This window comes from Convolutriloba macropyga, chromosome 3 (genome assembly GCF_964194025.1).
Source record: "Convolutriloba macropyga chromosome 3, txConMacr16.3, whole genome shotgun sequence".
NCBI lineage: Eukaryota > Metazoa > Xenacoelomorpha > Acoela > Convolutidae > Convolutriloba > Convolutriloba macropyga.
The window spans coordinates 51,123,136-51,149,873 of NC_134470.1; the positions used below are offsets into that span (position 1 = coordinate 51,123,136).

The 26,738-nt window shown below is 34.5% G+C and overlaps 2 protein-coding genes across 2 annotated transcripts; both read right to left on the reverse strand.

The window, feature by feature from the left end:
• Positions 1 to 503: 503 nt before the first annotated feature.
• LOC142337124 (CD151 antigen-like) lies at positions 504 to 26,107 on the reverse strand. The gene is made up of 4 exons (XM_075386220.1): positions 26,092 to 26,107; positions 24,776 to 25,218; positions 10,976 to 11,142; positions 504 to 1,088 (listed from the first exon to the last, which is right to left on the reverse strand). The coding sequence occupies exons 2-4, from the start codon at positions 25,127 to 25,129 to the stop codon at positions 668 to 670; spliced, it is 942 nt and encodes a 313-aa protein (XP_075242335.1). The 5' UTR covers positions 25,130 to 25,218; positions 26,092 to 26,107; the 3' UTR covers positions 504 to 667.
• On the reverse strand, positions 2,077 to 3,381 carry LOC142335812 (uncharacterized). Its single transcript, XM_075384141.1, has 3 exons — positions 3,374 to 3,381; positions 2,593 to 2,669; positions 2,077 to 2,354 (listed from the first exon to the last, which is right to left on the reverse strand). The coding sequence occupies exons 1-3, from the start codon at positions 3,379 to 3,381 to the stop codon at positions 2,077 to 2,079; spliced, it is 363 nt and encodes a 120-aa protein (XP_075240256.1).
• Positions 26,108 to 26,738: the final 631 nt, after the last annotated feature.

Consider the following 26,738-nt stretch of genomic DNA (forward strand, 5'->3'; position numbering starts at 1 on the left):
GAAATCAAACAAAGTCAAATATGACACATAAAATTTTGACTGGTGCCACAAATTCTCATATAATGTAGTAAGGGGAAATATTAAATTATTGTATCGCATTGATTCTTTTTGTGCGCTAAAAGAATAATTTTGCAATTTGAACATATTCAGAAAAGAATTCACAATTTAGGTTATATGCAAATTTTTTATTGTTTTTTAAATAAGCATTTATAGCTCTTAACTGGTTTCAGAGAATATCAAAACTTTAGTTGTCTATTTGGACTTACTCATTTATTCAGTGCCCAACTTTGCAAATGATATTGAACGTTGGGGTCTATTGGCGGATCACAAAGTGATTTTGTGAATTGTATAAGGTTTATGCAAAATAGATGTATGATTCTTGGTAATCTTACTAAGATTATATATGAATTTTTGGTAATCTTACAAAGATCATGTATGATTTCCTAGTCATACAAGGATCATACTAGAAAACACTTTATGATTTGTATGATCCTTGTATTACAACAAAGAAGTGGCGACCCGAGATTTTGCATATGCACAAATACAGTTTTTTCAATGCTAGCTTGCGCTCCAAATTGAAGTTATGTTCTATTTAGAGTGACTTGAAAAATTCTAAAGTCAATAATTTATGCATTTTCTCAGGCAAAATGATTAAGCTTCACTGTCTTCAAATTCTTGCTGGAGAATAAATACGTTTTCGTTGAGCTTTTGACAATCCTTTATTCCATTCCCAAATGACCTTTCTCCTCAATCTGTTCAACAAATAGAGTGCCGAGATCAATGCCATAAACTGAACAATCATTACCACTAAGCCTGCCGCCACTAACAACACAATGTTTTCTTCAAGCAGGTCCATAATTTTCTGCAAACAACCATGCTCAAATAAGTTATTTGGATGTGCTAAAATTCCGCAATGTTTCAACACCGTTTTGCAGCAAGAATCAGGCGCGTGAAGGGTTTCAAAGACTGAAGATTCTTGAGATAAAATTTTGTTTTGTTTCATTCGTTCACGGTTTTCCATGTCGACGAAACGAGATTGCTCCCAGTCATTGTAATGCACTACACCACAGCATTCGTAATGTTGCTGCCTGAAACAGAAACAGTGTTGCTACCTTGAACTTTCGGTATTAGGATCTGATGAATATATGCATATTTGACAACAGGACCTAATCGCATCAATATCTATATATTAATTCAAAGTCGAAAGAGCCACTGAAAACCATGTTTAAGCGCGTATCTTAACACGTTTTGACGGCCCTTCAACATGGTTTTCTGAGAAGCGGAAGCGCAAGGAGTTGAACTAAGAAGCAGGTGAGGCGCGTAGTTTATCGGGACTTTTGTCCATTGACGTCGCATGCGTTTCTCCTTTCTCCAAATCGCACCTTTCTCACAATTTTTTGTGCTCCATGTCTTGCCTCCTGTAGACGTATTTCGAATACCTATACCACCATGTTTAAGCTGCTAAACTTCACATGTTCTAAGGCCCCTTAGACATGCAGCAAAGCGTTTTGTATGCATTTTGATGACGATCAATGGCGAAAAGCCGCCGTTGCCAAAAGAGTCAATGACCCGAAAGCTTTCTATGCCATAAAGGTCAATGACTGAATAGGGATGGATGCAAAAATAGGCTATTGACCTAAAAACTGATTGTGGCAAAAGGGTCAACGACCGAATAACAATTACTGAAAAACTGGCGATACGACATGAATCCACTTATTACACGAAAATGCTCACTGAATTATATACGCCGATGCATCAAAGATGTTGACAGAATAAATATTCTCTAAGTAAATGTCAAATACCGAAATCGAATTACCTTATATGGACAAGATAGAAAATTGTCCATTTAAGATGGTTTTATAAAGCTTTGTAGTAATGCGGCAGCGACAAGCTTTTGTGTAATGTTTAAAAATTCTCTTTACATAAATTGTTCCGATTCTCTTCATCGGAACTTATTACGCCAAATCTTTGCATGACCGATTTGGTTTTTTAAATAATCTTTTGCTTTACTTTTTTCAATTTTGTTTGTTCTGAGTTTCATAAAAGCATTAAACAATTGAAGGTTAATTAACCTGATCATTTTTTGTCAGTTTTATTTGGTAAAATGAAGTTTGGCTGCAAAGAACTTGTTCGAGTTTTGCTTCTGACTCTCGCAGGAAGATCTTTTCTCTCTTTCGATTCTTTTTTTTGTATGTTTTTCTCTTTCTTTTTTTCCTTACTGTTCTTTTTCTGCTGTCTCTTTTTTCTTTCTTCTTTTTTTCCTTTTTCGTCTCTCTTGCTTTTCTTCTTTCTGTATTTCTTGTCTTTCGTCTTTTTGTTCTCTATCTTTTTTTCTGTCTTTCTTTTCTGTCTTTCTTTTATCCTGTTCCGTTTTTTGAGCGTCTTTCGTTCCTCAATTTAGTTTCTCGTCCTTTTTTCGTTTGTTTTATTGTTCTCTCTAGGTTTTCTTTCGTTTTTGTCTTTCGTTTCTGTCTTTCCCATCTCTCTTTCCTCCTTTTGTGCTGTTCTTCTTTTCTGCCTTTCTTTTCTCTTTTGCTTCATTTGTCTTTCTTTTCTCTTTCCTTTCGGTCGTTTTTTTTCTATTTTCTTGACTGTTCTTTTTCCTCTCTCTCTCTCTCACTCTCTCTCTCTCTCTTTCTCTCTCTCTCTCTCTCTTTCTTGTCTTCTTGCTTTTTTCATTGGTCTTTTCTTTTCTTTTTCTTCTCTTTCATTTTGCTGTCTTTCCTATTTCTCTCTTACTTTTCTGGCTTCAGTTTCTGTCTTTTTTGTTTTTTTCGTCCTTTTCTTCTCTGTTTCTTTACTGTTCTTTTCTGAATTCCTTTTCTCTCCTACTTTCTTTTCTTCCGTTTCTCTCTTGCCTTTTACCCTTTCTTCTCTGTCTTTCGATCGTCTATTGTTTCCGGCTTTAAATTACCTTTGCTCTCTTTTCTGTCTCTGTGTTCTCTTACTTTTTCCTTTTCTTCCTTTTCTCTTTTCGCTTTTCCTTTTCGTTCTAGCTTTTACTTTAATTTTGTCTTTCTCGTCTCTTTTCTTTCTCTTCTCTTTCTCTTCTCTCTTTTTCTTCTTTTTTCCCTGTTTTCTTTTCCTTGCCTTTTATCTTTTCCGTCTTTCTTTTCTCATCTATTCTCTTTCTTTTCTGTTCTTTTTCTTCTTTACTCTTTTCGTTTGCACTTTCGTATCTTGTTAGCTAGGTAGTAATGCAGTAGTGAAAAACTTTTGAGTAGCGTTTTAAATTTCTCCTAATATAATTTGATCCGATTATCTTAATGCGAACTTATTACGCAAAATGTTTGCCTGACCAATTTGGTATTATAATTTGCTTCACTTTTTTCAATTTTGTTTGTCCTCAGTCTCATAATAGTTTTGCCTGTACCTCTCCATTTCTCGCTTGCTGTTCTTTTTTCTGGCTTTCTTTTCTGTTGCTTTTCTTTCTTTTCTATTGCTCATGCTTTTCCGTCTTTAGTTTCTGCCTTTCTCTTCCCTTTTTTTCTTTTCTCTTTTTTTTTTGTCCCTCTTTTCTATTGTTCCTATTTTGTTTCTTTTCCGTCTTTTTTTCTCTTCTATCTCATCCCTTTCTGTTCTTTTTCTTCTTCCTACTTTTTTTCTTCATTTTTTACTCTTTTCTGTCTCTTTTCTCCTCTTTATCTATCTTTTTTTGCTTTTCTCTTTCATTGGTCTTTTGTGTGTTTTCTGATTGAGTTCTCTACTTTTTGTCTCGCTCTGTATTTTCGGTCTTTTTTACCTCTCTTTTTTTCGTTTTTCTCTTTTTTCTGTCGCTCTCTTCTGTCTTTCTTCTAAACTTTTCTCTCTTACGTTTTTCTTTCTCTTTCATTTCGCTGTCTTTACTTTTTCTCTCTTCCTTTAACTCTTACTTTTCTCGCTTCCTTTTCTGTCTTTCTTTTCTCTTTTTTGTCCTGTTCTTCTCTATTTCTTTACTGTTCTTTTCTGCCTTTCTTTTCTCTCCTATTTTCTTTTCTTTCGTTTCCCTCTTGCTTTTTGCTCTTTCTTCTCTGTCTTTCGATCGTCTACCATTTCTCGCTATTAATTTTCTCTTTTTGTTTTCTCTTTTCGTTCTAGCTTTTACTTTTCTTCTGCCTTTCTCGTCTCTTTCCTCTGTCTTCTCTTTCTCTTCTCTCTTTTTCGTCTTTTTCATGTTCTCTTTTCCTTGTCTTTTATCTTTTCCGTCTTTTTATTACTCTTCTTATCTCTTTCCTTTCTGTTCGTTTTCTTTTTGCTACTTTGCTCTTTAATTTTTGATCTTTTCTCTCTCTTTTCTCTTCTTTCTCTATCTTTTTTTGCTTTTCCCTTTCATTTGTCTGCTGTGTGTTTTTTTATTCAATTCTCTGGTTTTTGTCTTGTTCTTTCTTTTCTGTCTCTTTTTACCTCTCCTTTTCCTTCGCTTTTTTCTTTTTTCGGTCGCTCATTTCTGTCATTTTTCTATACTTTTCTCACTTTCTTTTTTCTTTTCTGTCTTTTATTTCTCTTTTTGATTTTCTTTCTCGTTCTTGCTTTTTTTTCCGTCTTTCGTTTCTGCCTTTCTCTTCTCTTTTTTTCTTTTTTTTTCTGTTATTTTCTGCCTTTTCAAATTTAATTTTTTACTATTTTTTTTCGTTTTTCTTTTCTCTTTCTTTTCTCTTCTTCTCTTGCTCTTCTATTCGTTTTCTTCTGCCTTCTTTTTTCTCTTTCTTCTTTTTTGATCCTTCTCTCTCTCTCTCTCTCTCTCTCTCTCTCTCTCTTTTCTCTTTAATTTTGCTTTTCTGTCCTAATTTTCTTTTTTGGTTTCTGAGTTTCTTTTTTCTCTTTCGTTGGTCCTTTTTTGTGATTTCTCTTTCCTTTCTCTGTTTTTCGCTCTCTCTATCTGTCTCTCTCTCTTTCTCTCTTTGCTTTTCTTTTCTCTCTTGCTTTTCTGTCTTTCAATTCTGCCTTTCTCTTTGCGTTCTTTTCTCTTTTTCTTTTTTCCTTTTTTCTGTTCTTCTTTTCTGCCTTAACTCTTTTGTTTCTTCACTGTTTTCCAACTTTCTTTCGCCTTCTTTTCTCCACTATTCTTTCTTCCTGTTTTCTTTGTTTTTTTTTGCTGTTTCGTCTTTCTCATTTCTCTTCAATCTTCTTTTCTCCGTTTTTTATTTTTTATCGTTCTTTTTTTGGTTTCTCAGTTTTTTTCTATCTCGATGATTTTTTTTTCTCTCTTTCATTTCTCTGTCTTTCCTCTCTCTCCTGCATTTCTTCACTCCTTTTCCCTCTTGCTTTACTCTTTCTCTTCCGCTTTCATTTTCTCTTTTTGGTTTTCTTTCTTTTCTCTTGTTTTTTCTCTTTTTTTCTGTCTTGATTTTCTGTCTTTCTCTTCTCTTTAATTTTGCGCTTTTCAGTTCTTTTCTGTTTCTTTTTTTGTTTCTTTTATTTTTTTCTATTCCGTTTCTCTTTTCTCTTTCCTTCCTCCTTCCCTCTATTCCTTGGCCTTCCTTTTCACTTTATTCCTTTTATGCTCTTTAGCCTCTCTTATCTCTTTTTATCTTTTTCTTATTCCTCCTCTTTTGTTCTTTTTTAATTTTCTCTCCTTCTTGTCAGTTTTTTTTTCGGTTTCCCGCTTTCTTTTTTGGTTTCGCGGTTTTTTATCTCTTTCATCGGTCCTTTTTGTGTTTTCTTTCATTTCTGTGTTTCCCTCTCTCTCCAGCTCTCTCTCTCTCTCTCTCTCTCTCTCTCTCTCTCTTTCTCTCTCTTTCTCGCTCGCTCTCCCTCTCTCTCTCTCTCTCTCTCTCTCTCTCTCCTCTGTCTTTTTACCTCTCCTTTCTTCTTTTGCTCTTCTCTCTTTTTGTTCTCTTTTCTGTCTTTTTTCTCTGGTTTCTCTTTGGTTTCGGGAACTTTTCTGTTTTCTGTAATCTTTTGCTGTTGTCTTCTTTCTGTCTTTCTTTCCCTTCGCTTTGTTCTTTTTTCAAACTTTTTTCTCTTTTGTTTCCTTCTTTTCTCTCTTTTTAGTCTGTTTTCTCCTATATATTGTTTTTCTCTATTTTTCTTTTCTCCCTTTCTGCCTTTCTGAAATCTATCTGTTTTGTCTTTTCTCTTCTGTTTCTTTCTTTTCTGTCGGTTTTCTGTATTTTTTCTCTCTCCTTTCCCTCACGCTTTGCTCTTTTTTTTCCTGTTCTGCTCTCTTTCTCCTGGCTTTTCTCTCCTTCAGTTCTTTCCCCTCTTTTCCCCTTCGCATGTTTAAGCTCCTCGTCTTTGCTCCTTAAAGATGCAGCTTAGCGTATTACATTCGTTGAGCTATGCCACCATGTAGAAGTTCGTTATCTGTGTAAGTGCTGGTGCTTGGGGTTGTATACTACACCAAACACATCGGTAGCGTAACTTAATCCCTTTGACTGTTGAATGAGGGGCAGGGGTTCCAGTCCAAGGTGGTACGAACGAAATCTGACTTCTTTTATAACCTAATCTTTTAAACGATTTTCTTGTCGTGCTTTTGCGGGCCTGCTAGTTTTCTCCTATTTATCTAAGAGATGTGGATAAATTTCTATGAATTTGTTTTTAAAGGAAGAGTTCAAATAGTCAGATCAAGATAATAGAGCGCTGAATTTATATCATAGAAGTGCTGAAATGCGTTAAATTAAATACGTGTGATCAATGGGCTCAAATGCGTTGAAAAGTTTTCAAAGGAAAAAACAATCAGAGAACTTAAGAGCGCTGAAATTCTTGTCGCAAAATAAAAGAGATACGCCAAAATATTGAAATTATGAATGCGCTCAAAAACCTCTGAAATTCCGGTGATCTGAAATGCCTCTGCTAACTTCTATAAGAAATTTGTTAAAACTGCGCTGAAATTGTGAAATACATGCAATAAAATGAGCATGGAGCTGAGCCATCGGAGCGCATACAAGCGCTGAAAATTTGTATATAAATTGCTGATATGCGCTTCAATTTTTGTAAAAATTACGTTGGAAAAGCACGGGTATTCTGTCAGAAACAATGGGAAATACAGTTACATTTTATGTAAGATATGTGTCAAAAATACGCTGAATTTATGTACGAAATGCGCTAAAACTAAGCTCAATTTATAATATTTGATGCATGTTCGGCGCTTTTTAGCTCGTACAGTGCATCACTTACAAAATTTTAGCGCTTTTAGTGAGTTTATTACAACAAAATGTTCTGAAATTGAGCTGAAAGAGGGCAATCAATTAAACAACAAAAGCTCTATACATGAAAGAACCAGCTACTTTTTGTTCTATTGAATTGAAAAAAAATGGCGAAATGGAAATAACCATTGAAAAAGACTGAGCTCAATGCCCAAGAGGTTAGCCAAAACTAATTGTTCCGACCCCACTTGTGGGGGGAGGACCTATATACTCAAATGGGTTTTTTTTGTTCAGACAATTTTGGCCGATTGATATATTCATCGTAGAGAAATGTGAGGGTTATCATTAGAAGCTCGTCCAGCGTAGAGTTAGGAATTAAAAAGATTTTTTTGAATTTCGGTTTTTCCGAGGAGTTATCAAGGTTTATAGTTTTGTGTGAACTCAGGACATTTGGCATGATTTGGTTCACTTTTAGCTAAATTTTCCTTCAATATAAGATTTTTTCTATAGAAATATCAATTCAAGACTACTTTTTACGCTACTATATGAAACATTTTTTCACTCCTAATAGAGGGCAGGCAACAAAAATGATAGTTTTGGCCTCATGGGTAGATTTACTATAAAAATTAAAAATTGAGAGCTGTTTTTTAGGAAAGTTCGCATTTTTTTGTTTTTTAAAGTCACTTATAGACTAGTCACTTTCCATATCAAGATTTCGTTAATGACGCATTAAGAGCAACAGGCTCCTTAATGAGCATTAAGTTAACCTATCTAGTGCTTTTAGGGGACAGATAATGGCTGTTAAGACATAAAATATAATTTTTCGAATTTTTTTTTAACATTAACCGATCTTAAACAAACTTTAATGAGCTCTGTCATTTTTGGTAACAACAGGACCTTTTAATCTGGATAGCGATTTTGGTTCCTAACCATTGGTTTTATGACTTCGATGCCACGAGTTTTCAAAGTTTCTTAAATAATTTCAGATAATTTTTGTCTAATTTATTTGGCTCCTTTTGAAATCTAATAACATAATAATACTGATAGTTCTCATTTGCTTGGGGAAAACGTTCAATGGATCATGGAGACAGTTTTCAGAGAAAAAGTTATGGATTAAATGCCTTAGACAATTTCAGCTTGCACTTTTCTATTGTATTTTTGTTTTTGGCTGTATTTCTTGTGGTTCTCATAACCAAAAGAGTTTTTGTGATATTTTTTGATGACTTATGAATAACAAACATCGTAATCCTCCCATTGAGGCATAACTTACCCTATTTATTGATATCCTTTGAATGCCATTGAATTTAAGGGCGTTGATATAACGTGTTTTTCGTAGAAGTTTCGTGGTTTTGATATACTTGTTCATATTTGTTGAATTTTCAAAGTCACATTTTTAAATGAAGAAGCATCCCATTACTGCTAAAGACTAATTAAAGATAGAAAAATTTTTTCCGAAAAATTCACTTTTTAATGGCTTCGACACTTTTCTCTCTTTTTTTACTCTGCTGTTTCTGTCTGTTTTTTTTTATTGGTCGGAGTCGACTTTTTGTAGTCTTAAATTGCTGAGAGGTCGCATAAGCTTTTAATTGACATTCGAAGGAAAAATATTGCTCAATGCAATCAAGTTATAGCCAAAGACTTAAATTTTTGATTTTTTTCATTTTCAATTTTTTTTTAATTTTTCAATTTTTGTTGTTCTTTTCGAGAATGATGTATTATTTAGCATATGCACGTAATAACAGATCCAGATTAGTTTCAAATAACAACCGAGTGAACTCATTTCATTGTGCAATATAATTTTAGCTGCATTAGTATAGATATTAGTTGAAATAGGAGAAACAATATTCAGATAAAGCTAATGATTTTATTGGCTTCAATAATTTGTGTATTCTCAATTTGGTTGTTTTTTGAGTTTTTCTATAACTTTCAGGTCCTGTTGATTTGGTAATGACTTTTTGTAGCTCTATACAGAATTATTTCACTAAAGGCTAAAAATTTTTGAGACGTATGAAGTTATGAAACTTGTTACCTAGTCCCATTAAGGAAAAATCTCATCTTTTATGTATTTAAGAAAAAGTAATTTTGTGTAGCTAAGGTTTTATCTGATTGTATTTTGAGGTTGTAACAAGAAAAAGAAAAAACTCAAAATCTATATTTAAGAGTTGCTTTTAAATTTAGATATTGAGTTTTTGCCGAGAAATTTTTGTTTTTGCTGATTTCGTTGTTTGTTTTTTTTCTCGTAGTCTTTTCAATGGCAGATCTCTTGAACACTTTAATGAGGCTTGGCATTATGTAATTCAATTAGTAGTTTGGTTGTGTAAAGATTTTTTAACTCAAACATATATTTTTGATTATTACTTCACTTGACAAGTCAAAAATTTAGATGAACACGGGTCGGAACATCATGTGCGAACGCAAATTAACGAGCCTCCATGTTATTTCTAGCGTTATCATTAACTAATAATTAGGGTTATATTAATAATACTTTTTAATTAATCTTTGTGGTTTTTTTATGAAAGAGCAGGTCAACTTTGCTGTTTTTTTCCTGAGCAGTGTACGACCACAATGAAAATTTTTCATGATAATAAAAGAGGAATAATCGACTTGCAGTCTAATCATAACAGTTTCAGTGATCTAAGTTTTTTGTCTGAAAACACTCTTTTCATTGTAAAAGTTGAAATGATCATAATATGCTTATAGAAATAATACAGACCGATAAATACTGAGATTCAGCGCTGAGTTACTATGCTACAATGATCCGGGATTGGGTATAGACAGAAAAAACGGAAAAGAAACCAGAAAAGTGACAAGTAGATAATGGCAACATTATTGACATTATTAAAACAGACAAAATTCGTACCTATCCCTGGTCTGCATCTTACAACGACACTATGGAAATGCCTTAAATGTTGAACTAAATCAAACAATCGATCGACCTTCCTAGCTCTAGAAATCGGCAGTAGTTTTTTATCAATCTAGTAAGTGCCTTTTCATAGGCGCTTCCAGTTAAGCATAAGTTTGGGCTAAGTAAAAAATTTTTACTGTTGTACATACAATGTAAACAATTTTTTTTCCAAAATTTGCTCATTGCTTTAGCTGAATGAGCTCCTTTTGCCGCCCTTGTGCACTGCAGTCACTCATTAACTGCTTGATCCAGTAGAACGACTTAAGAAATGTTCGGTATGTTCAATTTTTAAAGTAAGAAACAGTCGTTATATTAAAAACAGGCATGATCGACCCAAAGGACGGAATAGTGGGTCCCCACTATAAAAATTCACAGCGTATATAAATTTACTTCAAACATACTAGCTGTATTTTGAACTTACGGCAATATCAACACCGAGTCAAAGCGTTGAAATAATACTATACAAATATGGTGTTTAGCCTTCCCTCCCGCACAAGAAATTGCGGTATTGTATATGTTCTTCAATAAGTTTGGTTTCCAACGTAAGAATGGGTTGGTATATTCGTTCTGGGACGTAAGGAGGCCTCGGTAATTTTGGTTTCCTAGATTCACTGCGTTCGGATTCTGGATGAATTCTGGACCAACTGATTATTTAATTAAGAGATGCATCTACAACGCAAAAAATGAAGAGAAGTTTCAACATAATTAAATGAAGAATTAGGATTAACAGCTTTAAAAGAATTTTTTCGGCAAAGTGCCCTAACCTTTCAGAGGGCAATTGATGTACGAGTTGCGGCTATTTGCTGCTAAATTGGAAAATTTTTGCAATCAGAACGCAACTGGTAGATTTGGAAATTTTAGCGGCAAATCTGTCATTCACGACGTTTATCCCAATTTACGACCTTTTGGTACACAGCAATTCGTACAGATTTTAGCCATCTATACAGCTCTCATCGCACATTTCAACAGTGAACTTTTAGTTGCAAATTATGAAACAGCTAACAGCGTATCGATGGCATCGGTGGCATCCTTGTACCTTCCATAACGAGAAGAAACAGTGTTGTTTACAGACTGATGCACTGCACCGTAGATGCTATCACGCCACACACCACCCACAGCTACTGTTCCCATCTCTGACAAGACGAACAGCATCAAAAGTAGTGTGTACACCTTAAAACCAACCAAAATTATTCCACTTTTTTCTAATAACTTTTGCAAAATTACGAAGAAAAGTGTGTGGTAGAATATACCCGACATTATAGCCATAATGGTTAAATTTTTCAACTTTGTACTCATGAAATGACAATCCATATTGAAAAAAAAACAATTTGAGTTGAAAAATATAATGCATTACGGGCGTATACCGGTACCAAATTTTTGAGGAAAATTATTCCTTTTTATGACCAGATTCCACTTTCCCTATGTTAATGCCATTTGCGTGTGAAACATACTTAGGAAATTCGCTGATCAACAAGTGTGCACTATATGAAAAATCCAGTGAGTGTTTTGCACTTTTAAATTACAACTTGAAAAGTAAAAACTGCTTTCCACCGCAAAATATATTTGACCAAAGCGCCAAATATGTCTAGATTTCTCACAATTTAGGAATGGAATTCCAGCTTTTATGGACTGGAAGCAATACTCAACTTTGAAAGAAGCCACATTTGCTTTTACGTGAATAGGACTAAGGATGCCACAATTTTTGCTACTTTTTGCTTATTTGACAGAGTAGCACCCAAAAATTGACCAAACAAGGACAGCATAACCCACAAAACATGAAGGTTAAAGATAAGAAAGACGTAAAAACAAAGAAAATAAACTAAACGAAGAATATATGTACAATAATCCCACAATTTAGATTCCGATGTTGACCAAAGTCTCTTAGTCATATCGGTCGCCTGTTTAGGAAAATGAGCATGAAACTTAGCATGGAAACAGAGCACGAAAACAATAGATGTAGATAGATGACAACAAAATAATATTTTTCTGCAATCTGCGTCTAAAAACGTCAAAAAATTGAAGAATTTAGTAGTTTGGTTGTGTAAAGATTTTTTAACTCAAACATATATTTTTGATTACTACTTCACTTGGTTGACAATTAAGTCAAAAATTTAGATCAACTCGGGTCGGAACATCATGTGCGAACGCAAATTAACGAGCCTCCTTGTCAGCAGCGTATCGATGGCATCGGTTGCATCCTTGTACCTTCCACAACGAGAAGACACAGTGTTGTTTACAGACTGATGCACTGCACCGTAGATGCTATCACGCCACACACCACCCACAGCTACTGTTCCCGTCTCTGACAAGATGAATAGCATCAAAAGTAGTGTGTACAACTTAAAACCAACCAAAATGGTTCCACTTTTAGCTAATAACTTTTGCAAAAATACGAAGAAAAATGTGTGGTAGAATATACCCAACATTATAACCATAATTTTTAAATTTTTCAACTTTGTACACAAGAAATGACAATCCATATTGAAAAAAAAACAATTTGAGTTACAAAATATAATGCATTACGAGCGTATAACGGTACCAAATTTTTGAGGAGAATTATTCCGTTTTATGACCAGATTCCACTTTTCCTATGTTAATGCCATTCGCGAGTTAAACATACTTAGGAATTTCGCAGATCAAAAGTTGTGCACTATATGAGAGATCCAGTGAGTGTTTTGCACTTTTAAATTTCAAGTTGAAAAATAAATATCTGCTTTCCACCGCAAAATATGTTTGACGAAAGCGCCAAATATAACTAGATTTCTCATAGTTTAGGAATGCAATTACAGCTTTTATGAACTCGAAGCAATAATCAATTTTGAAAAAGGCCACATTTGCTTTTACGTGAATAGGACTAAAGATCCCACAATTTTTGCTACTTTTTGCTAATTTGACAGAGTAGCATCTAAAAATTGACCAAACAAGGAGAGCATAACCCACAAAATATGAAGTTTCAAGATAAGAGAGACATAAAAACAAAGAACATAAACTAAGCGAAGAATATATGTACAATAATCCCTCAATTTAGATTTAGATGTTGACAAAAGTCTCTTAGTCATATCTGTCGCCTGTTTAGGAAACTGAGCATGAAACTTAGCATGGAAACAGAGCACGAAAACAATAGATGTAGATAGATGATAACAAAAAACTATTTTTCTGCAATCTGCGTCTAAAAACGTCAAAAAATTGAAGAACTTAGTAGTTTGGTTGTGAAAAGATTTTTTAAACAAAAACATATATTTTTGATTATTACTTCACTTGGTTGACAATTAAGTCAAAAATTTAAATAAACTCGGGTCGGAACATCATGTGCGAACGCAAATTAACGAGCCTCCACGTTAAAAGCGTATCGATGGCATCGGTGGCATCCTTGTACCTTCCAGAACGAGAAGACACAGTGTTGTTTACAGACTGATGCACTGCACCGTAGATGCTATCACGCCACACACCACCCACAGCTACTGTTCCCGTCTCTGACAAGATGAACAGCATCAAAAGTAATGTGTACAACTTAAAACCAACCAAAATGATTCCATTTTTAGCTAATAACTTTTGCACAAATACGAAGAAAATTGTGTGGTATAATATACCCGACATTATAGCCATAATGGTTAAATTTTTCAACTTTGTACTCACGAAATGACAATCCATTTTGAAAAAAACAATTTGAGTTACAAAATATAATGCATTACGAGCGTATAACGGTACCAAATTTTTGAGGAAAATTGTTCCGTTTTATGACCAGATTCCACTTTTCCTGTGTTAATGCCATTCGCGAGTGAAACATACTTAGAAATTTCGCAGATCAAAAGGTGTACACTATATGAGAAATCCAGTGATTGTTTTCTACTTTTAAATTTCAAGTTGAAAAGTAAAATCTGCTTTCCACCGCAAAATATTTTTGATGAAAGCGCCAAATATGTCTAGATTTCTCATAATTTAGGAATGCAATTCCAGCTTTTATGGACTCGAAGCAATAATCAATTTTGAAAAAGGCCACATTTGCATTTACGTGAATAGGACTAAAGATCCCACAATTTTTGCTACTTTTTGCTAATTTGACAGAGTAGCATCTAAAAATTGACCAAACAAGGAGAGCATAACCCACAAAATATGAAGTTTCAAGATAAAAAAGACATAAAAACAAAGAACATAAACTAAGCGAAGAATATATGTACAATAATCCCTCAATTTAGATTTCGATGGTGACAAAAGTCTCTTAGTCATATCTGTCGGCTGTTTAGGAAACTGAGCATGAAACTTAGCATGGAAACAGAGCACGAAAACAAAAGATGTAGATAGATGATAACAAAATACTATTTTTCTGCAATCTGCGTCTAAAAACGTCAAAAAATTGAAGAACATAGTAGTTTGGTTGTGAAAAGATTTTTTAAACAAAAACATATATTTTGATTATTACTTCACTTGGTTGACAATTAAGTCAAAAATTTAAATAAACTCGGGTCGGAACATCATGTGCTAACGCAAATTAACGAGCCTCCACGTTAAAAGCGTATCGATGGCATCGGTGGCATCCTTGTACCTTCCACAACGAGAAGACGCAGTGTTGTTTACAGACTGATGCACTGCACCGTAGATGCTATCACGCCACACACCAACCACAGCTACTGTTCCCTTCTCTGACAAGATGAACAGCATCAAAAGTAGTGTGTACAACTTAAAACCTACCAAAATGATTCCACTTTTAGCTAATAACTTTTGCACAAATACAAAGAAAAATGTGTGGTAGAATATACCCGACATTATAGCCATAATGGTTAAATTTTTCAACTTTGTACTCAAGAAATGACAATCCATTTTGAAAAAAAAATCAATTTGAGTTACAAAATATAATGCATTACGAGCGTATAACGGTACCAAATTTTTGAGGAAAATTATTCCGTTTTATGACCAGATTCCACTTTTCCTGTGTTAATGCCATTCGCGAGTGAAACATACTTAGGAATTTCGCAGCTCAAAAGGTGTATACTATATGAGAAATCCAGTGATTGTTTTGTACTTTTAAATTTCAAGTTGAAAAGTAAAATCTGCTTTCCACCGCAAAATATTTTTGACGAAAGCGCCAAATATGTCTAGATTTCTCATAATTTAGGAATGCAATTCCAGCTTTTATGGACTCGAAGCAATAATCACTTTTGAAAAAGGCCACATTTGCATTTACGTGAATAGGACTAAAGATCCCACAATTTTTGCTGGATTTGGCAGAGTTGCACCTAATAATTGATCAAACAAGGAGAGCATAACCCACGAAATATGAAGGTTCAAGATAAGATAGATGGAGAAACAAAGAACATAAACTAAGCGAGTAATATATGTACAATAATCCCTCAATTTAGATTTCGATGTTGACCAAAGTATCTTAGTCATATCGGTCGCCTGCTTCAGAATTTGAGCCTTTGAACCTAAGCCTGGAAACAGAGCACGAAAACAACAGATGTAGATAAATGATAGCAAAATACTATTTTTTTGCAATCTGCGTCTAAAAACGTCAAAAAATTGAAGAACTTCAATAAACAAAACGATAGCTTGGACAAGTTAACAGTCGCATTTTTTTGATGTTATATAATGATGATTAAGGATTGGTTTTGAGGTTTCGAGTTATATTTCCATACGCCTTCAAAGACCTAAATCCTCCGATAAACAAAATCGTATTTATTCATCAGTCTTCATCTTACAATAATCTCGACTCTTTCAATCCTAGCACTCCTGGACAATGCTAGAGGACTACCTGGACACTGCCGAAGGACTACCTGGGTACTGCGCTTTGGCAGAAACGTGCAAGATCATTGGTATGGAAGATTGGGCCTAAGAAATATGCCAGAAGATTTGACAGAGCGCTGAGAACAGAATTATGGGGGAAAAGGCTTTGCGAATAGGATAACTCTCTCACAAGAGAAATTCATTCCAGCAAAATAACGTTTTTGTCGTTCATCTCTTTGTCTTCTAGACTCATTTATGATTTCCAGACCGCTTCAAGAAGCGTTTTCCTAGCCAATTTCGGTCACATGCATCCAACAGAGGACAAGGTGCTGCTAACTGAGCTGTAATTGATGCTCAGCAACACATCACAAGCAAGAAAAGGAGAACAGGCAAAATGAGTAGTCTACGACTTCAGCTGATCTTGTTAACGTTTAGAGCGCCAATGGCAACAGCGTGAGAACAGTCAACAAATAAAAAACACGAAACGTAAGAAAAATGCGTGTCTCTTTAACTTTGTTGACGACTTAAAAATTTTGAACCCGAACTGTAATATATGCCCTCTTAAAACCAAAACGTTCCAAACAGTTCAATTTGATTGGGGGTACAGATTACCCTCTGAGTGTTGGCAAGAAGCCATCAAAAACTAGCATTTTAAATTAGGGAAACCTGAAGGATAATAAAAAAATCGAGAAACAGTGCCAGAGGCTATTGATAGCGGGCTCAAAATGGCCTGATCTCAAGAAGAGAATCATCAGAACAGTGACAAAACGACCTGTTGTTGACGATGTTAATTTCTTGAGCAGAAATCAACCCCCAGTTTTCTCAAATGCTTATCAGTTCTCAGGCTCTATCAGGTTCCGCTATAATGGCTATAGTGCGCAAGGAGTTGAGCACCGTGAGTATTTTTATGAAAAAAATCATTTTAAGTCAAATTTGATTATTCCCTAAGGTTATCAGACAAATATCTTCCTTGTTCTACAGAATTGTATATTTTAACTCACAATCGCAAGTCAGATAAAGCTTTTTAAATGTAGAACCTGATTCGTTTGCTCTGTTTGCTTGTTATTTAGCATTTTTTTAGTAAATTTTTGTTAGTTTGTTTTTGAGCTCAGCTAGTCAGTAGAATTGTGTGGAAAAGCTTTTATTTCCTGCTTTTTGCAGCACGCTGTGTAGCAAAGGAACCAACTGAAAAATGCTCTTGCTGGCCGGAATTACATGCACGTCTGCGATATTTGACTGGAGCTTGGGGCAAACCCCCACTACTTCCGAGGATCATCATTGTTGTTAAAGATATCCCGAGTTAAAATCGTTTCTGCAATGGCACGTTCATGAAATGAAAGAGCTGCGCAAAAATTCTTCGATCAGAAGAAGCGGCGAACAAAAAAAACTATCAAATTGCGACAATTGAAAAAGATATTAGCCTCTCTTCAGCTTTGAAAAACCCTAAACACCTTTTCGGCTTCAACGAAAAGCAAAAACATTCCTATTTTTTTAATTTAGACAAAGCGTGTCAGAAAAATGCGACATCACGAATTGAGTGCTTTTCAATGCACTGACCACAGTTCAACGAGGAGTGCGATGAATAAAGCCGTGATTCACAACAACAAAAACCCCATGCAAATTGTGGCTAGCAAAGATAATGGGAAATTCGCAAGAGTCAACTTTGAAAAACTTTCACCAAAAGAATCAAGATGAAATATATGATGGAGCCAAGAAAAGAACGTCCCAGCAGATGGGAACCAATGAATGAAGAAAACCTTCGAGAAGAGAATTAATGAATGAAGAAAGTTTATAAGTATAAGCAATTATTTATATTTGAATTTTTTTTCCTTCACAGGTTGTTTGTTGTCTAATAGAGGCATAAGTTTCATCAAATGTTTTTAGTTATATCAATCGACCTCTTTTCCAGGCGTCCTGATATTCGATTTGATAGCTACTGGATAAAATTCTCGGCTTTTTGATCAATTGAAAGGTGTTGGTAGTTAGGTGATCAGTGAGTCAGTTAATCATAACATAACTGTCGCAACTGTTTAAAAATTATGTGGCCGGCAAAAGTTTTCCGACACGCCCTTTCTTGCATATGAACATACAATAGCTGCAGTCAATCAGCATGGAAAATAGCGCAGTGATTAGCGCTGCCACCTAAACAATCAACTCGGGTGAAATTGATGTGATTCATGCCGACAAAAGCGCCAAAAAAAGCTTAGAATTTAAATCCTGATGAGTCAGAGGTTTAGAACTGTAGTGCTCTCCTTCTATTTGATGTAGTTGTTATGATGTAATCTGGTGTCTAAAGTAATACCGAGCTAAATAAAAGTTGCGATTTTCTTGAATTTGTAAGAGTTCTCTTTATCATCTACAAGAAATTGTGACAATTATGGTAGTCATCTGTCAGTTTCCATTATACGAAAATACTTCTTCGCAGATTTCTGATTTTTCATTCTAAAGTGTATCTAGAGTGCTAACAACTTCATCTTTTGTTTTAGTCTGCATCTAAATTGCATAGACTCAAAAAATTCCATTAAGGGAGCAGTTTTTACTATTAGTTTCATTTCAAAACCATTTCAGCTAAAAAAAACCAATGAATTTCCAAATGAGTATAAATAGGTCAGGTAACCTAAAAATAACTCAAATTGCAGCGTAAGGATATAACTTAAATTATATGTAAATTATAAGTAACAGATAAAACATTTTCTTCTCTAAGTAGAAGAGAAAAATTCTAGGCTCCCATGTGAGAATACAAACTCAAAAATGAAGCCGTAGTTAAATGTAAAAGCCTTTCAAGAAACATTGCCGACAATGTTTCCCATTGAGTCCTTCTGAAATTAATGGAAAAGGTAGTTTTTGAAGACGTTTTTAACCCGCGTGTTTGATTCCTTCCCTTTTGAGCTTTTTTCAAGACAATTATTAATTGATGAGCCTCTTCTGATGACTTCTTTGTCCAGCCACATCTTTGACCTCTCTTAAGAAAATTGTCCTTAAATATCTATAAAAATTAAAAGCCAAATGGTGTTATTCTCTGGAAGGCAGGTCTCTTATATGTCAAGAGTTGATTGACATACAGTGCTGTTCTGTATTCTAGCAATTGTTTAATTGGCGGTATATAATCATCTAGTTTGATACTAAGTGCAGAAATGTTGAATCGATGAAAGTAACAGGCTTTTACCGCCCAATTGAGTTGTTTTTCTAAGGTTGTCAGAAGATTTTTTGACATGAACGGAATCAAAACCGCTGAGTACTGGAGATGACTAGTTAAAATCGAATTCAGTAGGATTTTGCTCAAATAGTATGGTACCATGTTTCTGAGTACATAAATTGTTTTTATTCCTTGCGCCATTTTGCTGAGTATATGTTCAATTTGTTGTAGGTACAACAACTTGGTGTCCAAAATTAGTCCGAGATAGTTCACATTCTCAACTTTTATTATATGGTTGTCAAATTTTATAGACTCTGCTGCGGATGAAGTGCCAAATACAATGAACTCTGTTTTTTCTGAAATCAGTTTTAAACAATGGTATGAAAAATAGTCAACAAGAATGGAAACTGATTTCTCTAAATGTAGCCTGCTATCAGTATTGTTTAAGCCGAAAGTATAAACAACTGCATCGTCAGCGTAATTTTTTAAACTGCAGTTGGCGAAGTTCGGTAGATCATTTACATCTAGATTGAAAAGGAGTGGTTCTAAAACTGTGCCCTGTGGAACTCCTTGTCTTACCTCCAGCCAGAAAGTTTCGGCTTCTGGTGTCAATACCTGTTGATGTCGGTTACTGAATGTAACTCTTAATGAAAAGGACAACCGAAGAGCAGAAACCAAGATGTTCAAATTTTTCTAGTAAAAGCGAGTGGTCAATTGAATCAAAAGCTTATGACAAATCTAAAAACACTGCCGTGACTACTTTTTTCGTCAAGTTTCTGTCTTACGGTTTCAGTCAGATAAACAAGAGCATCAATTTTTAAAAAGTTTTTTCTGAATCTCAACTGTGCTTTCGATAAGAGGTTGTTTTTTGATAAGTGTTCCTCTATTTGATCTTTGATTAGTATCTCAAGAACTCTTGACAAAGCAGGCGTTATAGAAATAGGCTTATAATTCAGCGCAATTTCAGTGTCTACTTTTTTGTGGATAGACGTAATATTTGCCAACTTCAGTAGAGAAAACATACCGGCTCTGCTTAAATATGAGCACCATCTTTTAATGCCCAAGCTGGATAATCGAAGGACCCAATGTTTTGATTTTTTTGAGGTTGTTAAGAGCCTTACGGTACTCAAATGAGGTAAAAAAACGAAACGGGAACATATTAGGTTTGACCTGCTGAAAGTTTTGTGTAGTGAGTGCTTTATTCTAAAGCTATTCACCAAGTTTACTGTATTTGTAGCTCAGCAATTTCGCCATTTTTTGTTGTCAGTTATTAAATCCTCGAAACAGTTTTTTAAAGATAGAATTTTTGTTCCAGTTCTAGATTTAGTTCTGACTTCGCTGATCAGACTCCATTGTTTCCTGGAGCTGTTAGCCAACTCAATCAATTCTGTTTGAAAGCGTTCACAAAGTTTCAGGTACTCTTTACTTGTCAGATCTTTTAGTTTCAGCAAATTGAAAAATTAGGTTCGTTGTTTCGTTTAAAAAAATTTCTGATAGGTGCATTCAATCTGGTTAAATTTGCAATCAGACTTTCAAAACGTGAGAAGATTTCTTCGACATCGAAAGATGCATAGATGAGGCTCCAGTTAATGTAAATTAGAGAATTTCTGAATTTAAGGGTGTTGTAATTACACTTATCAAATATCAATTTCCTGGGTGGTTTTCGTTTTTTGAGTCAGCGTGAAATCAGTAAAAAGAAATTGTGCTAGATAATCGCTTTTGATAGGAGAGTCAAATACATAATAGTATTTCGTTCTTAGCCCATTATCATTATTAATATAATCTAATAAACTGCAGCTAACGTTCTTGTACCTAGTTGAAATTCTTGAATTCATAATGTATAAGTCATAAGGTAGAATAATTGTATCCGGTTTTTGTTATTTTTTGTTGTTCAAGTAATTAATGTTGTACTCTCCTATTAGGCAAATTGATTTATTTTTCTTTAACCCTTATCAATGCATAAAACCAGTTCATCCAAAAACTGTGAATAAATTTGCTTACTTGGATTGTAAGAAATATTGGTCAAGATATTTTTGAGAGGATATTTTGCATTCAACCCAACGACTTTTGAAAGTTTTGGACAAGTTGGGAAGGTCCTTCCTGATTTTGGAATTGCAAAACTTTGGTACTAACAATAAAGATCCTCCTCTTTTTTTACCCAGTCGATCACATCATTGAATATCAAATTGATGGGGAATAGGGTTATAAAAACTATTACTATTAGTGCTGGTCAACCAGGTTTCTGTTAAACCATAAAAACAATTTGGGCCAATATCATTGAGTAAACTTTTCGACTGTAAAAGTTTTTTTGGTTACTTTGACAGTTAGCATGCACAATTTTCAGTTGCATAGGCCATTTTTATATGTATACTGCTTAAGGTTTCCAAAGGGCCCGGGTTTCTTTCAAAATCCTCATGGTTTAACATAATTAAATGAAAACAAAAAAGAAAAAGAAACAAGATGAGGAAAATTATACGCAGCCGAAAATTTTAAGCAGGTCAAATTTTGTCAAATGCGAATCAAATTTTTTCAATTTAGAATTGTAAGTGAGGTTTAGTGGTGTGGGAAAGTTTAAAACCACTGTTTGCCTCGGCAAAAATAATAAGATAAATTTGATAGAATTACATCTTTCAACATTACACACAATTAATGATGTCAAACCGTTGGTGCCAATGAATCAAACAAACAATCAGAATGTTTCCGTTTATTTCATCTAAATGTCAAGATTTGACAACAATTAGTATGGATCATAACAACTATAAGATTGGTTGTTGTTTGGAGGGTGTGAAAAGTAGCGTTGCTGATAATTGAAGAACTTGTTCTGCATATTATAGGAAGCATTAGATGTTATTTTGCTGAAATCATTAACCCCATTTGAGGTTTTAATAGATATCCTAGCAATACGTTTGCATGAATGGTATCCCCAACTTATAACTTAGATGCATATTGTCATGGTGCGTTTGGTTGAAGTGTGTGATGCGTGGATTGTAGGTTGGAGCACCATGGAAAATAAAATTCAACTTAAGCACTACAATTGCATTATCACCATTTCCATAAGAACTATTAAGCAAATAAAAAAATGCAAATTTTTCTCATTTTATCACTGTTTATAGGTATCTCCCTAAAATGAGGAAGTTCACACAGCACCATTGAATCAGGAGTAAAATTTTCCATGCATTTATCAACCAATTTTTGACATACAGCAAACAAATCTCTACCATTTTTGGAAGATTTTGAATCGCTTTTAGTCCCATCCTCTAGAATTAGTTTTTTTAGATTTTTTGATTCATACTTTACTAATACTATTATTTTTCAAGCGTCGAGGAACCCCGATGGGCATGAACTACAACGTCCAGTGGAATACTTGCATCGTCATACAGCTTTGCTATTATGCTACTACCCAAAGCACAATTCTCCTGAAAAGTCGCGAAATGAATACTCTTTCAAATCTCTTACCTGTTCCTGGAACAAACCGAAACCATTGGGGGTTGATGATGACTGCTTTTCAGAGTTGTTTTCTTGTTCTCCTCCAAGGCAGGGATGAGCATCAGTTTTCGTTTTGAGTCCCGTTAACACTTGTTCAATAAATAATTCTATACGATGTAACTTATTAGACAAATCTACATAAATTTTATAGGAAGTTTCTTCATTTAGCTGTTTCAATTCTTCAAGAGCTAGCAGGTTGGGAAATTGACAGCTGTTATCTATATTCATTGCATTTATCTTCACAAGAAAAGTTAAAGGTCAACTTTTTGAATGAACTGCAAATGAGCTTCAATGAGCGTCATTTAACTGTAAATGGGCGTCAGCTGTGGTTGATAAGATTGAAGAAAGAAGTTCATATAAATGCTTATTTGGCGACGCTGCTTTTGTTTTGGACAATTTAGAGTTTTCGATAAAATTTTACTCGATGATCAAATTAAAATTCTTTCCTTTTTTAAAAGCTGGAAGAATATCTTTTGAATTAAATTTAAAGCTATGTTGATTTTTCTTTTCTCTTTCATCGTCCTAGTAGGTTCCAAAACATTAGAAGATTTCGATTTAGGTGCTCTGAGAAAAAACTTACGGTTATGTTGTCTCATTTGCGCTAAAAATGTTATCTTTATACTGTTGAACAAAAAGAGTTTTTAAATCTTGTCAAGCACAAATTCAAATATTTTCAGGGCCCAGGAAGTAGAGCCATTATTGTAGTATAAGCTCATCCAAAAGTAAAAGAACAATTTAAGGTCCCAAAACAGAAAATGATTTTGAAATAAGTTTTGTAAAAAAATACTTGTGGATACATTGTCAAACTTTGCGCTCATGCAATTATCTATACACTGTTTAACACAGAATTATTTTCAATCTTTTCAGGCATAACTCAATTAAACACTCTGTATTTTCGTCATCATAGTAGGTTCCAAATTTGTAGAAGGCTATGAAGTAGGTGCTCTACAAAAAAACTTGTTAATATAGCTCTCCAAGAGCTATTTTAAGTAGCTCCACCACTGACGGTTCCCAGTCCGGAAAAAAGAAGGAGGGGTAAAAAATTAGAACAAACTGGAAAATCTCAAAAGTCGATTTCTTAAATGTTAGATGCTTAAATTCGTGTAATTAGTTCTTTTGTTTTTCGAGATAGCTTACAACCTCGGTTTAAACTAGAGCTTTGCTCAATTCTCCTATGGTTAATTTATGTAGCTCTGCCAACGCCGGTCCCAGCCCGGAAATCAAGAGGAGGGCAAACAACAGAACGTAATGGAAAATCTCAAAGGTTGCTTTTTAACTCGACTTGAGAAACAATTCCGACAAAAATTTAGCTTATTTATTGTTTCTACAACCCAATTTAACAACGAAATCCTACGTTTGAAAGCGACGACACTTAATCTCTCCAACGTTTAAAGACAACAATATCAAAGCTTTCTCAGGCTCAAGAAACATTGATTCCTGGTCGAGGTGTCTACCGTTAAAAACCGGTAAAAAGAATGGAAAGTGCGGTCAAATTACTTTTTTCACCGTTACCTTATCGATTCCTTAGTGGGAAAACAGTGGAATAGCGGTGGAAAATCGAAAAATAAAAGTGAAAAACAAAGTGGAATTTTCAGTTTAACGGTGGAGTTTTCCACCGTTGAACCCAAATATCCATTGCTAAATCCACCGTTAAATCGAAATATCCACTGTTAATAATTCCACCGTTGAATCGAAATGTCCACTGTTAATTCCACTTTTGAATCGAAACGTTTCGTTTCAAAGGTGGAATTACAATAGACATTCCAATTTAGCGGTGGAATTAACTGTGGACATTTCGATTTAACGGTGGAATTAACAGTGGATTTTTGGTTGAGTCAACGCTGGAATATTCTACCGTTAAAAGGAAATGTCCACTTTTCTGTTCACTTTCAGTTTTCGATCTTCCGCCGTTATTCCACTATTTCTACGCTTCAAAGGCAGCGAAGTAATGGTGGAGAAGTAATGGTGGAGAAATCTAGTTTGTCAATTCTTTCCACTCCTTTCATAGATTTTTAACGGTGGTCGCCTCCCACCGGGTATTAGAAGAACGCATGTGCAAAAAGAAAAATGTTTTGCTTTTTGCTCCATTTGAGTATTCTGAGATTTCAACCCGTTGTAAAAGTAATTTTGCCTATATCAAGGCCTGAAACTATTGAGAAACTGAGTTTACATCTTCATGTGATAAAAAATATGAGTTTACATAATATTTAGAAGTATATAAGTATGATATGGGTATGATAAAAAATGCACATTAGTGTGATAAAAATTCATAATATTCGGACTATTGTCATAACAAGCCTAAATAAGCCCACCCAGCAAAGAAAATTGCTGTCACTTGAAGATCATCAAAATTCTTTTACATAAGTAATACACCTGCACAATTTAAAAAAGGATACTGAATTTCTTTAACAAAAGGTGCCGGTAGACACTTGTAATGCGGGTACCAGTTTCTGGATCTACCTTCAGAAGGTTGTTCATGATTTTCAAAGTTGTCACAACTCCAATTATCGAGATGACAGTTAAGAACACGCCAGTTAGCAGAACACCCCAACTAACTATAGAGTACGCCTTCCCTTCGAAGAATTGGCTATAGAAGTTCTGATTGGTAACCGACCATACACCAATTACAATCAAGCTAACTCCAACCAATAGCAATATAACGTTTGTCGATATCATAATCCAAGAACTCCATCCGTATTCGTATGGAAAACAAGATTTGTTTCCTGTTGTAAAAACTACTCGTGATTGATGGTTTCTTCTGTTTTGCCAATGCGGGTCACAACTTTGCCCAGTTAACAGTCTTCGTTCTTCCATAATTACATGAAATGATGCAGGATTAAAAAATAATAAGACCAAAATAAGATTGAAAGTATTAAGTTTTATGAATTTGTTTTAAGTCAAATCTAAAGTCATCCCGAGTCGAGGAATGAGAGGAAAAACATATGGCAAAAATTAAGAGCCAAAATGGGCAGTATTTAATCTATAATCTGATTGGCTGACAACTCTGATTTTCTGCAGTTCCGTTGCAAAAGTTATGAGATCCTTTTAGTAATGATAATAGTCGTTTCATTACCTGTAGGTTGAGCTCCCCTTAGCCTCTGTTGGAGCACTTACCCCTGGCCCCTGATGATCGAAGTATTGGAAACTGGACCACGATGCAACATTTGCTAGGGTTTTCTATGTATTTTTTTTTGCTAATCCGGGGAAGCTAAATTCCTGCTTGGCATACAGCTTATGTAAGAATTTCACCCATTAAGTAAGAATTTCACCCATTCTACACCTTCCCTTATTAGCTTCCAAAAGGTACCGTAGCAATGCAAGTTACAAGGCAATTATGAGTACAGCACTTGCAACCTTTCAAAATTCCGAATCGAATAACGAGTCGTACTAGACCAACAATTTTTTTCTGAATGACCCGATTATGAGGGTTGAACTTTAAAAGCTTTTATCAACACTTTCAATAATTGTTGATGCAGTACACAAACCCTCAATTCTGGAATAGCCATTTGGCTTAGTTTTTCCACAACAGTGAATTGGAAACCCAATTATTTGTTTGACTTATAGGGCGAAAATTAATTCACGATTGCCTTATTGAATCGGAATATTAAATGACGTTGGGTGATTCTATGAACTGATTTCATAATGAATGACAAATAATATTTTTTATTTTCAAGTAGTTTAAGATCCAAGTAGATTTTAAATCTCTTTTTGGTTTTCTTTTCGTTTTTTTCTGGTCTTTTGCTACGTTTTTGTCTCTCATTCCTTTCGTTTTTTACAGAGCAGAATTTTCGACTCGGTAATACAAAGCGCCTAAATCATTTTTGATATCTCAATGATAAATCAGCAATTGTTTCATAACCAAATAATGGTCCTAGAATAAAGCGTAAGTTTTTGTCTAAAATGTGTGAGTCAAATGTCTTTTTGAGTTTTTTTCACTTGAGGGGGCGACAATAATAAAATGAACGAGGAAGAGTTAAAAAATAATTAGCTAGGAAGAAAAGAAAATATCATTTTGAAGCTTTCTGTTTAGTAATTATTTATTTTGAAAGGTGCACTGCGCCATAAAGTTGACTTAAACTGACAGTTCGAAACATTCAATCGTTTCAAAATTGCTCGTTTCTATAAAGTCAATAAATAATAAACAAAGAAGAGAGGAGATTCTGTTCATTCGGAGTCCAGTTTTCAGATATTCCTGAAGGCTCTGAGTTTAAATTATGATTGAAAGAAACGGGTCAATTTGGTCAGTGAGAGAAAAATTGACAGGTATTGTATTGTGGACATTACTAGATATTACTAGTTATAATAGACTGTTAACTATAGCTCAGGGAAAATTTATGTTTATCTAAATTTAACCCATAGTCTTAGTTAGGCAATGGGGTCGATAAATTCTGCAAACAATTTAGCCGAAACTTCAAGAAGGGTA